The sequence below is a fragment of the Micromesistius poutassou genome (genome assembly GCF_964030765.1).
Source record: "Micromesistius poutassou genome assembly, chromosome: 13".
NCBI lineage: Eukaryota > Metazoa > Chordata > Actinopteri > Gadiformes > Gadidae > Micromesistius > Micromesistius poutassou.
In genome coordinates, this window is record NC_140283.1 from 19,365,724 (window position 1) to 19,381,509 (window position 15,786).

General features: G+C 48.3%; 1 protein-coding gene across 1 annotated transcript; it reads left to right on the forward strand.

Moving 5' to 3' along the window:
* Window positions 1-807: 807 nt before the first annotated feature.
* On the forward strand, window positions 808-11,533 carry rhcgb (Rh family, C glycoprotein b; the record flags this gene model as incomplete). The annotated part of the gene is made up of 11 exons (XM_084477185.1): window positions 808-1,030; window positions 3,842-4,031; window positions 5,200-5,350; window positions 5,532-5,679; window positions 6,213-6,379; window positions 7,124-7,261; window positions 7,746-7,882; window positions 8,238-8,362; window positions 8,609-8,682; window positions 8,921-8,991; window positions 11,488-11,533. The coding sequence occupies 11 exons, from the start codon at window positions 808-810 to the stop codon at window positions 11,531-11,533; spliced, it is 1,470 nt and encodes a 489-aa protein (XP_084333311.1).
* Window positions 11,534-15,786: the final 4,253 nt, after the last annotated feature.

Sequence of the window (15,786 nt, forward strand, 5' to 3'; positions counted from 1 at the left end):
CTTACACCAGAGGCCCAGACTATAAGTGTGAACTTAAGATATATCCATGTTTGATACATGAAATATAATTGTATGATACATCTCCAGTATATATTTAATTATCTGTTATTCTATATTCTCAGTTCTGTGTGTCTGTTTTGCTGTGTGTGTGTGTGTGTGTGTGTTCCTAACTTGTGTTCCATGTTTACAGATGTTCTGGTCACGCCACATCCAATCCGTGTCTCCTCGTTCTCCTCGTTTGAGTCTCAGGGACGAGAGACGGCTCAAACAAGGTAGTTATGATGCTCTACACCCATAGTGTCAGATGGTGTGAAATATCGTCTCATTTGATGTCAAACTGTGTCTGTGTATGTGTGTGTGAGTCCCTATGACGTGAAACATTCTCATTTGATGTCAACCTGTGTGTGTGTTTGTGTGTGTGTCTATGGTGTGAAATAACTTCTCATTCAATGTCAAACTATGTCTGTGTGTGTGTGTGTGTCTCTCTCTATCCACCAGAACAAGGTGGATCAGGGTTGAGCTCTCGTCCAACGTGGCTTGCGACGACCCCTTCCACCCTCAGATCCTTCGAGGACGTCCCGTGTCCAATCGCCGCGGCCCAGAGCAGAGGGAGTGTCGCTGTGCTATCCCATGCAGAAAGTGGCTCGTCTTCCTAAGTGGGAGAGATAACCCTGCTGTCTGTTCCAGGAGCACACGCAAATACGCAGACACGCAGCCTCCTACTGTACTATACCCTCTGTCCCCATAACTCAACCGTTTGTCCAGCCTTACCCCCGGGGCCCCCCACCACCGCCACCCACCTCCAGGATGGGCTGCGTCCAGAGCTTCAGGGACCTGTGCGACCGTCCCAAGAACACCAACGTGCGCGTCAGCCTGCCGGCGGTCTGCTTCGTGTGGCAGACGGCCATGATCATCCTGTTTGGCGTCTTCATCCGCTACAACGCCGAGTCGGACGTCCGCTGGCGGGAGTTCAGGAGGACCAACAACATCTCCAGCGACATCGAGAATGACTTCTATTTCAGATACCCAAGTAGGTAGAACGAAAAATAGAATTTTTGTTTGTGGACTCAAAAAAATGTTTTTTTCGTTCTTTGTTCTTATTCTTTATTTTTTTGAATGGTTGATTGCTGTCTAGTTGTACCAGTGAGTTGGTGATTGTGTGTTTGATGGTGGATTAGTGATGCCTAGCAGGGCTGATGGGGTTAGTAGTGCTGACTGCTTGAGAGACACAGGTGAACACTCCCATGGGTCCCATCGCCTTCTGCTCGCCTCTGCACATCTCCCCGTCCTCCGTGTCTGAACTCATGCCAGAGTGTGTTATGGACATTACAGTGATGACATTCGTTGCATTTTTGGTTCGTTTTTGTCACACCTTGCTTGCCTCGTGCGTGGCGTTGTGTGTGGGTTATGTGTGAGTGTGTGTGTGTGTGCCTGTGCCTGTGCGTGTGCGTGTGTGTGCATGCGTGTTTTCCAATTTTGTGGGTTTGTTAGGGTTATTGTGCGTTTGTGTGTGTTTGTGTGTGGATGCATTAGGGTAAATGAGTGTGCGGGTGTGTGAAAGGCAACCCGTGAGCGGCTGGATGATGCCGAAGAAAAGTTGTAGACTACAGCCAGGGGTCCCACTTTTCAGCGATTTATTATTGAAGTCTCCATAACAGCAACAGATTAAACAGTGAGGAGGGTCATAATGAAACCCTCCTTACTGTTTGAGGACCTTACCTTTTGTTGTTGTTTTTTACTGAAGATGAAATCTCACAAAAAAAACAACAGTAAAATGTTAAAACTTGTTAAAACATCAAATCTTATAAGCTTTTTTTTTTTAATCAAATATCAAAGCTTTTTAAAATTTCCTCCCCCAAATTTCTTAAAATCTTAAGTCTAGTGCAACAAAAAAATAAAAAAAATGGAATGCAGGGGGAAAACTATGGAAATATGCATTTCCAGTTGTAAATAACAGTTGTAACAATAAACAAATATTTGTGTGGTGTCTGTGTAACTGTCCTCCACATCCAGACAGTGATCTTTTACAGCGGCCATTCAGTTTAGTCTGATTAAAGCGTCAAAATATAATGTACACCCACGTTTATATTTAGTTACCCAGAACACCGCAAGTGCTGTAACTCGCACGGTTTTCAATTAAGAGTCCATTTCTCACACCATGTCCACATTTTGTTTAGCATGCAGATTATATCCAGTAGAACTTGCACATTTTCCTCAGTCCATTTTCATTCCACGAACAGCAAAACTTTGTTCAATCATTTCTGCTTATGACAGCCACAGATACCGGATTGTTTTCTTTATTAGCACAGACAGAGAAGGTCTAATATGAGGTCTAATCTAACACTCTCTGGTGACTTCCGGTTTCTGAACTGACATCTCTGTCCATGCGAGGGCACTCGCCAGTGAGTGCAGAATGAATGGGAGTCGACGGGGTTTCACCCTCAAATTCCACTTTTCTCAGGGTGTAATTTTTTGTCAAGTAATTTGAGAGTCACATTCAAAAGGGGGGGGCTAAAAGAATACACTCAGCTGAATATTGCATTTTTTAAGTTCACTTATCTGTTCTAAAAATCTGTTTAAAAATATGATGACGTCACTGCCAGAGGTCCTACTTTACGGCGAGTTCTGAGTTACTTGGGCACTTCCGCATATATAATATATATATATTTTATATATTATATATATACATAGAATATTAAGAATACAATTAACTTCGACAGAAAATCCTTAAGATAATGTTTCTGATTGTGCTTCAGCTTCAGATGCCATCAAGAGGGGTCTCTGGTCGTAATCAGTCGCAAGTCCGTCCCTGACCAATCAGCATTCATTAGCAGAATGCTGGCGTGTACGGCCAACAACGGCCCAAACTGTAAGAAATCGAAAGGACATAAGTACTCATTCATTCGACTTATGAACTAAAATCTATATTGAACTTGCGGAATCTACGATACAATCTGCGATACTTCAACGACAAGCAGGTGAAAGAGATACATTTAGCCGTCTAGCCCCGTAGACCCCCGTTCAATCTGCACTCAATCGATCACCCCCCAGTGGAATTCTAATGGAACTGCAACCAAGTTCGATACAATGGGGCTCAATAGAGGGTGCCGAGGCTCTCCGTAGACGGGCTCTGGTTCGGGTTAGCGTGTGTATGCGTGTGTCTGCATTGTGGGTGTGGTCCTCTGGGTGAACTCGCCCATAAGGTATTGGTGTCAGGTTGAACTCCTGGGCCTCGCCTCCTGGTTAATGCGAGGACAGCTGGGCGTTCTCCCCGTCCCAAGCGCCCCTTTGTCTATGGGGAACTCAAACCACTTCTTAGGCCTCATCCGACAATTTCTTTACCACAATAGACCTCCCCGGGTCCTTTCGTATGTAAACCTCTAATGTTTCACTGTGCAGTGTGAACGAACTGAGGGCTGTTATTTGTCGGAGCCTTCGCCCTGTGATGTGTAAGGTGTTGTGGACGTGCCCGATTGTTATTGGTGCCCGTAGGGCGGTGCGGGGGCGTGGGGGTGTTTTCAGAGGGGTCACTAGCGGTTACTGTGCAACGTGAGGTGAATGATGATGAGTCACTGTGACAGGGTTTCCCCCCCACTGTGACATGTGCCCCCCCACCCCCCCCCCCTCCCCTCCTCGTCTTGTGTCTTTGCACTTTCGCTTCACTCTTCCATTATCACTATTATCTATTCCTACTATCACTATTACCACTTATTACTAAGCCCAAGCGTCACACACTCTCCTCCGCTCTCTCTCTCGCTTCTGTAAACGGTCTCCCTCTCTCTCTCTCTCCACCCATCTCTCGCGCACGCTCTCGCTCGCTCTCGCCCCCGCGGCCCGGCAGGTTTCCAGGACGTCCACGTGATGATCTTCGTGGGCTTCGGCTTCCTCATGACCTTCCTGAAGCGCTACAGCTTCGGGGCGGTGGGCTTCAACTTCCTCATCGCGGCCTTCGGCCTCCAGTGGGCGCTGTTGATGCAGGGCTGGTTCAGCTCCCTCGACGCCGACGGGAAGATCAAGATCGGCGTCGAGAAGTACGCACTGCTCGCGTGGTGGTGGTGGTGGTGGTGGTGGTTGATGTGGTGTTGGTGGTGGTGGTGGTGGTGGTTGGTGGTGGTGGTTGATGTGGTGGTGGTGGTTGATGTGGTGGTGGTGGTGGTTGATGTGGTGGTGGTTGATGTGGTGGTGGTGGTGGTGGTGGTGGTGGTGGTTGATGTGGTGGTGGTGGTGGTGGTGGTTGATGTGGTGGTGGTGGTGGTGGTGGTTGATGTGGTGGTGGTTGGTGGTGGTGGTGGTTGATGTGGTGGTGGTTGATGTGGTGGTGGTGGTGGTGGTTGATGTGGTGGTGGTTGGTGGTGGTGGTGGTGGTTGATGTGGTGGTGGTGGTGGTGGTTGATGTGGTGGTGGTGGTGGTTGGTGGTGGTGGTTGATGTGGTGGTGGTTGATGTGGTGGTGGTGGTTGATGTGGTGGTGGTTGGTGGTGGTGGTGGTGGTGGTGGTTGATGTGGTGGTGGTGGTGGTGGTTGGTGGTGGTGGTGGTTGGTGGTGGTGGTTGATGTGGTGGTGGTTGATGTGGTGGTGGTTGATGTGGTGGTGGTGGTGGTGGTGGTGGTGGTGGTGGTGGTGGTTGATGTGGTGGTGGTGGTGGTGGTGGTTGATGTGGTGGTGGTGGTGGTTGATGTGGTGGTGGTTGGTGGTGGTGGTTGATGTGGTGGTGGTGGTTGATGTGGTGGTGGTTGATGTGGTGGTGGTGGTGGTGGTGGTTGATGTGGTGGTGGTGGTGGTGGTGGTTGATGTGGTGGTGGTTGATGTGGTGGTGGTTTATGTGGTGGTGGTGGTTGATGTGGTGGTGGTTGATGTGGTGGTGGTGGTGGTGGTGGTGGTGGTTGATGTGGTGGTGGTTGGTGGTGGTGGTTGATGTGGTGGTGGTTGATGTGGTGGTGGTTGATGTGGTGGTGGTTGATGTGACGGTGGTGGTTGATGTGGTGGTTGAGCAACATCAAAAAAAGTTCAATTATTATTATTATTTTTTTTATTATTATTATTCAACTCGAGAAAAGTGTTAATCTGGTGTGAACCAGGTTGTTCGCGCCAGTAAAATTCTCGTGAACCAGGGTGTGAAAAATCTGCTTCCTAATAACGCGTCGACTTTGCGTTGACTTTGTGTGGATTCACGCGCCCCGCCCCTTTCTCTCTTGGCAGCCTGATCAACGCGGACTTCTGCGTGGCGGGCTGCCTGATCGCCTACGGGGCGGTGCTGGGGAAGGTGAGCCCGGTGCAGCTGCTGGTGCTCACCCTGTTCGGGATCACCCTGTACGCCGTGGAGGAGTACATCATCCTGTCCATCATACACGTACGTGGACTCACGGGAATCACCATGGCGACGATGAGGATGATGTTGATGCCGATGCTGATGCTGTGTCTTCTTTATAGATTGTATCTTTGTAATTCTTTGAACTTTTAACATTATTATTATTATTTCATATGATTGACGTTAATAAGTGTCACGTTATTTATTATATTTCCCTCTACAGGCCAGGGACGCTGGGGGTTCCATGGTGATCCACACCTTCGGGGCTTATTATGGGCTGGCCATCTCGTGGATGCTGTACCGGCCCAACCTGGACCAGAGCAGCCGCCTGCAGGGTTCTGTGTACCACTCAGACGTCTTCGCTATGATCGGTGCGCCCGCAATGGCTTCCTGCTGATTTATAGTACAGTGTAAACAAAAAACGTACAGTAGAGTATTTCAGTACTAAAAGTACAATATATATATAGGCCTATATATTTTTTTATTTTTTATTTTTATTATTATAACTATCTATCTATAGTTATAATAGATAGATAAATAGATACTAGATTTTTATTTTTATTATTTTTAATAATTTATTACTATTTACTATATATATATGTATAGTAATAAATAATACTATATATAGCCTAAATAGTATGTAGTATTTATTATATATTATAATATATATTTTATAAATGTAATTTGATTAGACATTATTTGTATTTTCATATTAATACGGTCATTATTCAATATTTATTACTACTATTATGAATAATAATAATATATATACTTTTATAAAAAAAAAATCTTTCATTACATTTTCTTTAAGCAAACGCTGACCTCCTCCTGAGTGTTGTTGTGACCCCTGTGAACACTCTCTCCCCCCCCTCTCCTCCCTGCCCCCCCGGGCGCCCCCACACAGGCACCCTGTTCCTGTGGATGTTCTGGCCCAGCTTCAACTCGGCCCTGACGGACCACGGCGACGGGCAGCACCGCGCCGTCATCAACACCTACCTCTCCCTGGCCTCCACCGTGCTCACCAGCGTGGCCGTCTCCAGCCTGTTCCAGAAGCAGGGGAAGCTGGACATGGTGTGCACCGCAGACATCAGGCCGTGTTGCTGCACCACCTGTGTTGGAGCCATTGATCCCAGTCAACTCCTTGTGTTAGCTACAGTGGTGGAGCCAGACTTTTTTTCAAGGGGTGGCAAGAGGATGGCAAGAGGGGGGGGGGGCGAACGCGATTGTCAAGGGGGGGGGGGGGGGGTGCAGACGCGATTGTCAACGGGGGGCGATCGCGATTGTCGACGGGGGGGGCTAACGCGATTGTCGACGGGGGGGGGGGGGGGGGGACGGGGGGGGAACGCGGGAGGGGTGGCACCTGGGGTGGCCAATCGGGTTCCAGGGGTGGCCACCCCTCTGGCTCCGCCACTGGTTAGCTATCGGACTCTCTGGGCTCTCTGTGCCGTGTGTTGTTGCTCCCCTGTGATTTGTTGTGCTTTGCTGCTTTAAGGACGATGCATCTGAATCAGAAATACGCATCTGAATCGAACCCTGACCCTAGCAACGATTGCATTTCGATTCAGTCATTTTGCGCATTACTCTCTCGTTCTATGCAGTTCCCTCAACAAACTTGTGGGTTTGAATCCAACTCCACCTTTCCCCAATTCATGAATTTGAGCGCATGTGATGAAAAAAACGATTTGTGTTTCCTCTGATGGAAGGGATTGAGAGTGGCTGCCTTACACCAGGTACCCATAGTCGGCTGTGGTGCCTTGATGACCCACGACCTGAGAGTAGGACCGCTCTCTCTCTCTCTCCTCCTCTCTCTCCCAGGTGCACATCCAGAACGCCACCCTGGCCGGGGGCGTGGCGGTGGGCACGGCCGCCGAGTTCATGCTGATGCCCTACGGCTCACTCATCGTGGGGTTCCTCTGTGGCATCATCTCCACCCTGGGATACATCTACCTCACGGTAGGACAAACATCAACACCGCGGAGTTGACCATCGGGGCGGCGTGAGGCTCAGGAGGTGGAGGGGTCGGCTGGTAACTGGAGGGTTGCTGACGGCGGTGTTGTGACAAATTGAGCTCTTGAATGGCTACTATCCATAACAAACGTGTGTTTGATCAAGTACAAGTTTAAGGCTGTAGGCAAGAACTGGCTCCTATTTGTTTAGCCTACTTCACCATAGCTGATCGTACATTTAAATATTCACAACCTCTGCTTCTTCTGCTGGTTCAGTTGGGGACAGCCTCAGTTTGTCAGTAAACCAGCGATACATCCTTACAAAGCCTTTACAGTCAAGATTCAAATACACTGTCTGCAGGTCCAAGCTCAGAACAACACACACACACACACACTCACTCACTCACTCACTCACTCACTCACTCACTCACACTCAGTCCTCCCTCTCTCGCTCCCTCACTCTCTCTCGTCTCTCTCTCTCTCCCCCTCAGCCCTTCCTGGAGAAGTACCTGAAGATCCAGGACACCTGCGGGGTCCACAACCTCCATGCCATGCCGGGGGTCATCGGGGGGGTGGTGGGCGCCATCACGGCCGCCGCCGCCACAGAGTCCGTCTATGGAAAAGAAGGGTGAGGATTTACTCAGTAATTCCATTCCGGTTAATGTCAATTTTTCATTATAAAGACATCCCAATCAAATGTAATGTCAACTTGTCATGACCAAGACAACTTCTGGTAATGTCACTTTGATTAATGTCAACTTGTCATAATGAAGACAACCCAAACAACGTCAACATAACAACAACCGAATGACACATAATGACCGAAGTCATAAACATTTATGACATGTTCATAACATTTATGACAAGTTCATGACAGTGTCATGTCATAGTTAAGACAGTGTCATGACACACTCTTATGTAGACATCTTCAAATAAAGTGTTACCCATAATTTGTATTAATACCTCTTTGCTTTATTTTGAAGGCTGATAAACACATTTGACTTTGAAGGTGACTTCAAGGACACGACCCCCAGTAGGCAGGGGGGCATGCAGGCGGCCGCCCTCTGTGTGGCCCTCGTCTTCGGCATCGGGGGGGGCATCTTCGTCGGTAAGACGATGAACACGTGTGAAGACGTGCGAGGATGTGCGTGGGATTTGGTCTCACCTCAGTCTAGTGGATGTGTGTGTGTGTGTGTGTGTGTGTGTGTGTGTGTGTGTGTGTGTGTGTGTGTGTGTGTGTGTGTGTGTGTGTGTGTGTGTGTGTGTGCGCGAGTGTGTGTGCATCTGTGTTTGTGTAGCGTGGTTGTATTGTGTGTACTGAGGCAGGTTTACGATGTGCTTGTGTTCCTTGCAGGGTGTATTCTACGGTTGCCTATCTGGGGAGATCCTGCAGATGAGGACTGCTTCGATGATCAGTCATACTGGGAGGTAAATCAGAGATGGAAATATAGCCAGTGAAACTGTGATAACGAGAAACGTTTTTTTTATTGATGTATGTAAATACAACCATAAAATTATCGTTGGTAATAGAACCACGTGTATTTATTTATTGTAAATGAAATAAAGTTTGTTATATATTTTTTAATCACCTTGTGTAACTAAGTTAAATAATCAAAGAATATCAATGTTTAATCATTGCGTTTATATATGTTTCTAATAATTTCAGTTACCTGAAGACGAAGAGAGCGTTGAACCTGTACTTGAATACAATAACCACGCATTAAGGAACAAAAACGTGTATGTATCACATTTTTATCTCATCTGTGAATGAAGGCGGTTCTGATTTGTCAACTGTTCTATTTCCAGCAAACCATGTTTGCCGCTGTGGTGTGTTGCCTCGGCCGTCCGCTAGATGGCAGAATAGTACAGCTGTTAAATGTAGCTCGCGCGGCTTGTGTGGAAAATTAAATGTTGAATAAACACACAACGAGGCATGAAACGTGATGACAGATGGGTCAACATTTGTTAGGGAACTTTTAAAATCTTTCTGGAAGTCTGATATTTTCAAGGTAGAGTTGTCCTCAATGTTACAAAAATACCAAATACTGAGTCAATAATTCACACACTTCAAAATTGATGTTGGCCAAGTTTGAAAGGATTTTATATTGATGGTGTTGACTATACCATCAATATGTTGGATTTTTGGGGGAGTTTAGTATTATTAACCTGCATCTTATTTTTTTACAGAGCGGAAACCATTTTCACTGTTGAGCAGACCTGACCTGTCAGCTACTTGCAGAGGATCCCTGGCTCCTTGTCCTTTAACTGCTTTTTCAAACCTTCAAACCGATCAACCAAGGCACATAGGGCAAGTCTTATAATGGCTCCTATGTCTCTCTACATGTATCAAAAGTTTAGATTTAGGAATGGGATGGGGCACTTTCCCTCTTCAAATACAAATATGAAGGGATTTGGTTTACATTAATGTCTGCTATTTCTACCATAGACGGCAAAACATGTCAAAGAATGGCTCAAAGTATTTATTGTTGATGGTTAACAGCTTGGCATAGCTAGGGCTTTTAATTTGGAATATTTGGAATTATAATAATTTTTATCTTGTAGTTGAACAAGATCTAAGACGTTGAAATTGTGTTGTTTGAAGGATAAAAACCTAAACTGCACTTTAATGTTTGATTCCTGGTTTTGCACAAAATTCTAATTTTGTCTTACAGCTGGTGAAATTATAGAAATGATGCTTAAAGTAAACACATAGCCAAATTATTTGAAATGTGCTTTTGGCAAATGTCTTAATTGTTTCCTGCATAGTTTCAGTTTTTTCATAATTTTCCCGGTTTTACTAAATATTTGGATAACTAGTTATTTTTTCGGTAAAGGAAAAATAAAGGAAAGATAAAAAATAACATTTTGTCAACTTAGAATGTATGAATGAAAATTGGTGATAACCATTTTAATTTGCTAAAAAATAATGAGGGCATTGAACCAACTCAATATTTGTGTTAATGTCTTTACAATTGTCATGGCATCTTCTGTGTTTGTGCAATGTACAACATGTCTAGGAACTCAAGCAAAAGTGAACATTAGTTACAGCAATTGAACGATTTCTATTATGATACATGTTTATTTATTAAAATTGGATTAACGGTGGATCGTGTTATGGATAATCATTGATCTTCAATAGGCTATCCAATAAATTAAAGTTTAAAAACAAATTCAAGGTCAGTCATGTCCCGGGGGGTTGTCTCCAGAGGGTTTAGGTCAAAGGTCAAGCGGTCCGCGTTCCCCAGTGGTGGTCAGTCAACAGCTTTATTGGTCTGACCTCAGGTCAAAGGTCAGACAAATAGAAAGGTTAGTGACCCGGCTACACGTGTAAGACCAAACGGGGGATGCACACACACATGGTCGCTGTAAAATGTATTGTGTTCTAAAAGTGTGTTACTTTAATGACGCAACAAGTAGAACAATGGCACTGACCCTACAGCAGCCTGGGCTGTTTCTTGCATATTACTGCCTATATATACGACATCATCGGGCAATTAGCATCTGCTGGTTAAAACCCTTTAACAACGATGTGTATTCCTAATTATCGATACACAGCAGAAAGTGAATCCACCACGCTGTCTCAGCCTCAGCCACAAAGCGGTGTGATTGTATACACATACATATCCACCTTTGCGTTATTTATTCATCTGTGCCAGTACATTGACTTTTACCCACTCGTCAAATCCAAACTGACCCACCAGAGCGGTATCAGAGCGGCGAGCGACGCCACAGCATCTCCTCCTCCTCCGTGGGCTTCCTTTAGACCGCGGGACCTCGCGGGTTAGAGAACGAGGGGAAACGACCCCCACACAGGGCCCTCGGTAGGGGCCCGAGCCTCCTGCTAGTGTGAGAGTGTGGCTGATTCCCACACATGAGTAACGGCATTGAGCCCACCTCCTCATCCTTCCCCCCCACCCCCCCCCCACCCCAACCCCCCACCCCTCCCCCCTCACTCCCCGGACAAAGACGGACTTAGCGCTGTTTTCCTTTTGTCACCGGTAACGTGTTTGAGTAAAGGAGGTAATGGTGCCACAAGTGCTCCAATTAAACTAGTTGCAGTCCCGCTGAGAAGAAAGAGTCTACACCCCCGTCCCGGCCTCACTCGCCACGCCTCAGACGGCCTCCCCCATCACGCCCACCCCCACCCACCACCACCACCACCACCACCAACCCCTCCACCACCACCACCCCCACCCTCCAACCCCTCCCTGATGTTTATTCATCGTCCATAAGGCGGGAGGCGGTCCAGGCTCCGGAGACGGGGCCGTCCCAGCGTTAGGGAGGGGGGGGGGTGTGGGGGGGGGGGGGGCACTGGAGTGGGAAGAGAGAGGGTGAGACAGAGCGGGAAGGTGAGACGGTGTGGGGGAGGGAAGGTGAGACGTGTGGGGGAGGGAGGGTGAGACGGAGTGGGTGAGACAGGGTTAGACCGAGTGAAGAGAGAGGGTGAGACGGACGGTGTGGGGGAGGGAGGGTGAGACGGTGTGGGGGAGGGAGACAGAGACGGAGGGGGTGAGACAGAGCAGGTGAGACAGAGCGAGTCCCAGAGGGTGAGACTGATTGGCGGGGTGGAGGACTCCCAGCGCCATGGGGGGGGGGGGGGGTGGGGGGGGGGTGGTTTGGTAGTGGGCGGGGCCCAGAGATTGAGGCCTCACTTTCTATTGCCGATGACTGCTTCCATCCAGATCTGTGATTGACAGGTCCAGGAGCAGCGAGGGTGGGAAAAGAGGGCTGGGTGAGTGCGGAATGGACGCTATAGAAACCATAGCATTATGCAGGGGGCCTGTGAAATACTCATTAATGATAAAGAAAATACCAGGAATGTGTGTGTGTGTGTGTGTGTCTGTGTGTGTCTGTGTGTGTCTGTGTGTTGAGTTTGTAATCAATGGCACTACATTGCCAGATACCACAAACACAGCCAGCCAGTTCAAGGCCGCACAGTCAGACTGAATCCACTCTTTGTTAGCCGAGTGTATGGCTGTATGTACGTACTCTGTATCATTTAATGCGTACATCTGGTTGGTATTTTGTCTGCAGTCGCCCATGCTTTCACTGCATAACGGTAAGGTTTACTGCCGAGCCAGAGTTAACCCTCCAACAGCTTGACGCTCTGAGCCGGGCGGAGCTATACAGCGCTCTGTTTGTTCATTTCCTCATAAAGAGACCTTTAAAACTAACTGTAAAAACATCTACAAGTCCATAAAACCTGCCCTCCTCCCACACCACAGCCCCCGGACACTTCACCACCTCAAGCTCAGCTCTCTCTCTCCTTGGTCCTGCTGGCCTTCAATGCATCCTAAAGACTCAAGTTCATACGTATCCATTTCTTCAGAATTTAATATAATGTTAGTTATCGTCTCGGTAGTAATATTTTTGGTGTCCTTGTTGAGTATTTAATTGTGAAATGATGTGTGATTAGGAGAAGACATTGCTGTACATGATACTGTGTTTATCACCTTTTCATTTGGCTAGGTTACGGTATTTGAGTTAATTTAGGATTTTACGGAAGCCTACTCTCCAGAATCCTCTCAAAAAGGCACCAAAGTAGCCACCAAAAAACCCCAACGATGCATTCTAATGGACAAGGAGTATTACCCCTTGTCCAGTATTACTTGTCCAGTATTACTCCTTGATATTTTTAATTTTATTACATTTTTTTTTTCACCTGTGAAACGTTTCGAGGTGTATCTCCGCCGATGACGCAGTGCTTTACAAATGAAATGTCTCGTCATTATCCCTACGCGTCTAGTGGTGAGCTCAGGGAACTTGGAAACACAATCTGTGTTTACACACAACACAACAACAACAACAACAACAACAACAATACTACAACAACCGCAACCGCCACAGTTAGGTCGGCCAGGTGTGGCGGTATTCCCAGAAGGGCCGAGCACAGCACCTGACGTCTCTTGACGACACAAAAACAACAACCTCCGCAAAGCCGTGCACTTCCCGCCCTCCGGCCCTAGCTAGCTAGCTAGCTAGCTTGCTAGCTAGCCCGGCGCTAACCAGCGCTAGCGCCGGTGGCGGTGGCGGTGGCGCCGTCCGCGCGCGGCTAACCACCACACGCCACCACGGGCCGCTAGCCGCCCCCCCCCCCCCCCCAAAAGAGGCTGTTTAAGTGTCCCTATCAGACCACAGTGGATAGGAACAGCGGATTAGTCATGATCCTATCCGCTCTCCACCAGCTCCTTCATACGCTCCGTTACACCGCCATTCAGCCCCGTCGCCGGGACCCCCAGACGTACCGGGGGCCCCCCCCCCCCCCCCTCCCGCTATACCCGGACCCCAGAAAAAAAGGCCCTTTTTTTCTGACACCTCCTCGGGTTCTGGTTGCCGGGGGGATTCCGGAGCTCAATGGCCGCCTCCCGTAGCGATTGGACAAAGGCGCTTTCTGTGCGACCTTCGGCGGTTGCTAGGGCCCTCAGAATGCATGGGAGGGGACGGAGCCGGGGCCCCCGCGGAAAACATCTCTCTTAGCGCGGGCGGGACCTGGTGATTGACAGGTGGCTACACGCTCCACTGCAGCTCACCCGGGAGGTCTGCGGGGGGGGGGGGGGGGGGGGGAGGGGAGCGTTTTTATCTGCATTTATGTGTGTACTCTGTGTGTACATGCGTGAATTTGTATATTCGTGTGTGTGTGTGTGTGTGTGTCTTGGTGTCTGTGCATGAATGTGTATATTTGTGTGTGTGTGTGTGTGTGTGTGTGTGTGTATACATGCATGCATTTTTTTTGTGTGTGTGTGTGTGTGTGTGTGTGTGTGTGTGTGTGTGTGTGTATGTGTGTATTTGTGTGTCTGTGCATTAACGTGTGTGTGTGAGTGTGTGTGTACTTGAATTTGTATATTTTTGTGCCTGTGTGTGCGTTAATACGTGCATACGTGTGCGTGCATACACGTGTATATTTGTGTGTGTGTGTGTGTGTGTGTGTGTGTGTGTGTGTGTGTGTGTGTGTGTGTGTGTGTGTGTGTGTGTTTGCGCCTCTCGGGTGAAGTTCAGGACGGGCGGATCAGTAGTTGTCTCCCGCGGGGGTGGTGGGGTGATATTGTATGTTTAGGATACCGCCTCTGCTGGTTCTGGGTGCAGTGCTCTTCATGACCTCTAGGGGGCTTCTCTGGCTATTGGTGCAGTACTCGTTATAACCTCTAGGGGGCTCTTCTGGTGCTTGTGAACACCCTGCACTTTAGTCAACGGCCGAGCCATTAGGGATCCATCTAGCGCCACCAACGCAGTGTTGTAATTGAACTAATCTCTCAATGATATCCAACCTCTCTTGTTCTCACTACAATAAACACATTAATGCACCTAAGTCCTATACTGCTGTAGCCTATTTTGAACGAATGGTTCTTTTTTTTTTAATCAATGATATAGGTTTGGATATTGGTTCAGCGACCTAATGCACTGGTTAGGGTCGGTTTGGTTATGAAAAGATGAATGTCCAAAACAAAGTTATAGTTATTTCAGGGGTGATTTTAGACCTTATTCGGAGGGGCTGTAGCCCTGCGGGGCTTAATGACTTTGTCAGTGATGTTAAGAAACAAATAGAGCCGGAACAATGAAAGTCAGCGCATATCGACCGCTCCTCCGCGCGTCTCTGCCCCACTGCTGTCCGTCTGCGACCCGCACGACACGTCCAGGGCCCCCGGCGTTGACACGTCCAGGGGCCCCCAGCGTTTCCACATCCAGCCTCCGAGGTTGCAGCCGGGGCCAGACAGCCTGCATAGAACGGCTGGTGGTGGAGGGGGTCTGGAGGGGTGTGGGGGGGGGGTGTGGGGGGCGACGTCTGACCGACCCACCCCCAGTCTGCCGTCCTCGTCTGGGACGGCTGGGAGTGTCTGGACTCCGGGACTCCCAGGCCGGGAGCCCCTCGCAACCGCAGATGCAGTCTGCAACAGCAGCACCCATCGCCTGAGCCCCCGTCGCCCCCCCCCCCCCCCCCCCACACACCCCACCCCGTTCTCCCCGAGGCCCCTCCAGACAGCCAGGGTCAGGGGTCAACGCCACAGCCACACATCAGACACGGCTCGGGACCCCGTGTCGATTAGTTGAATAGTAATCGCACACACAGAGACGCAGCCTGTCGGAATGTGAATCCGAATTCCCTTGGAGGTGGTTTCTGAGGTCTGATCCGAACCCGTCTGCTCGGATCGAGGCCTTTCTGCACGTCCCACACGCCCAGTACAGGCCAGAACGAATCGGTGCATTGTGTTGCCTGGTTCATTCTCCCTTCTGCCAAGGGAGAGGATTTAACTGTATAGCCCTATTGGATATCCTTTATTACAAATACTATCGTCAATTGATTTATTTTTCATCATATATAAAACCTTGAAACTGTATATATATGAGTGTGCTTTGTCATGCAAAAACGTGTGTCGTGTTTTTGCAAGCATTGCGTTGGCGTTTTATTAGGCCTATTGTATTAATTTATTTCAAAGCGCTATTAAAATGTGTTTCCATTTTAACATTTGTATGAAACGGATCTCTAGCAGCAGCCAATCAGGAAGGACCGAGCTCGGGAACAGATCTGTAAGCGGA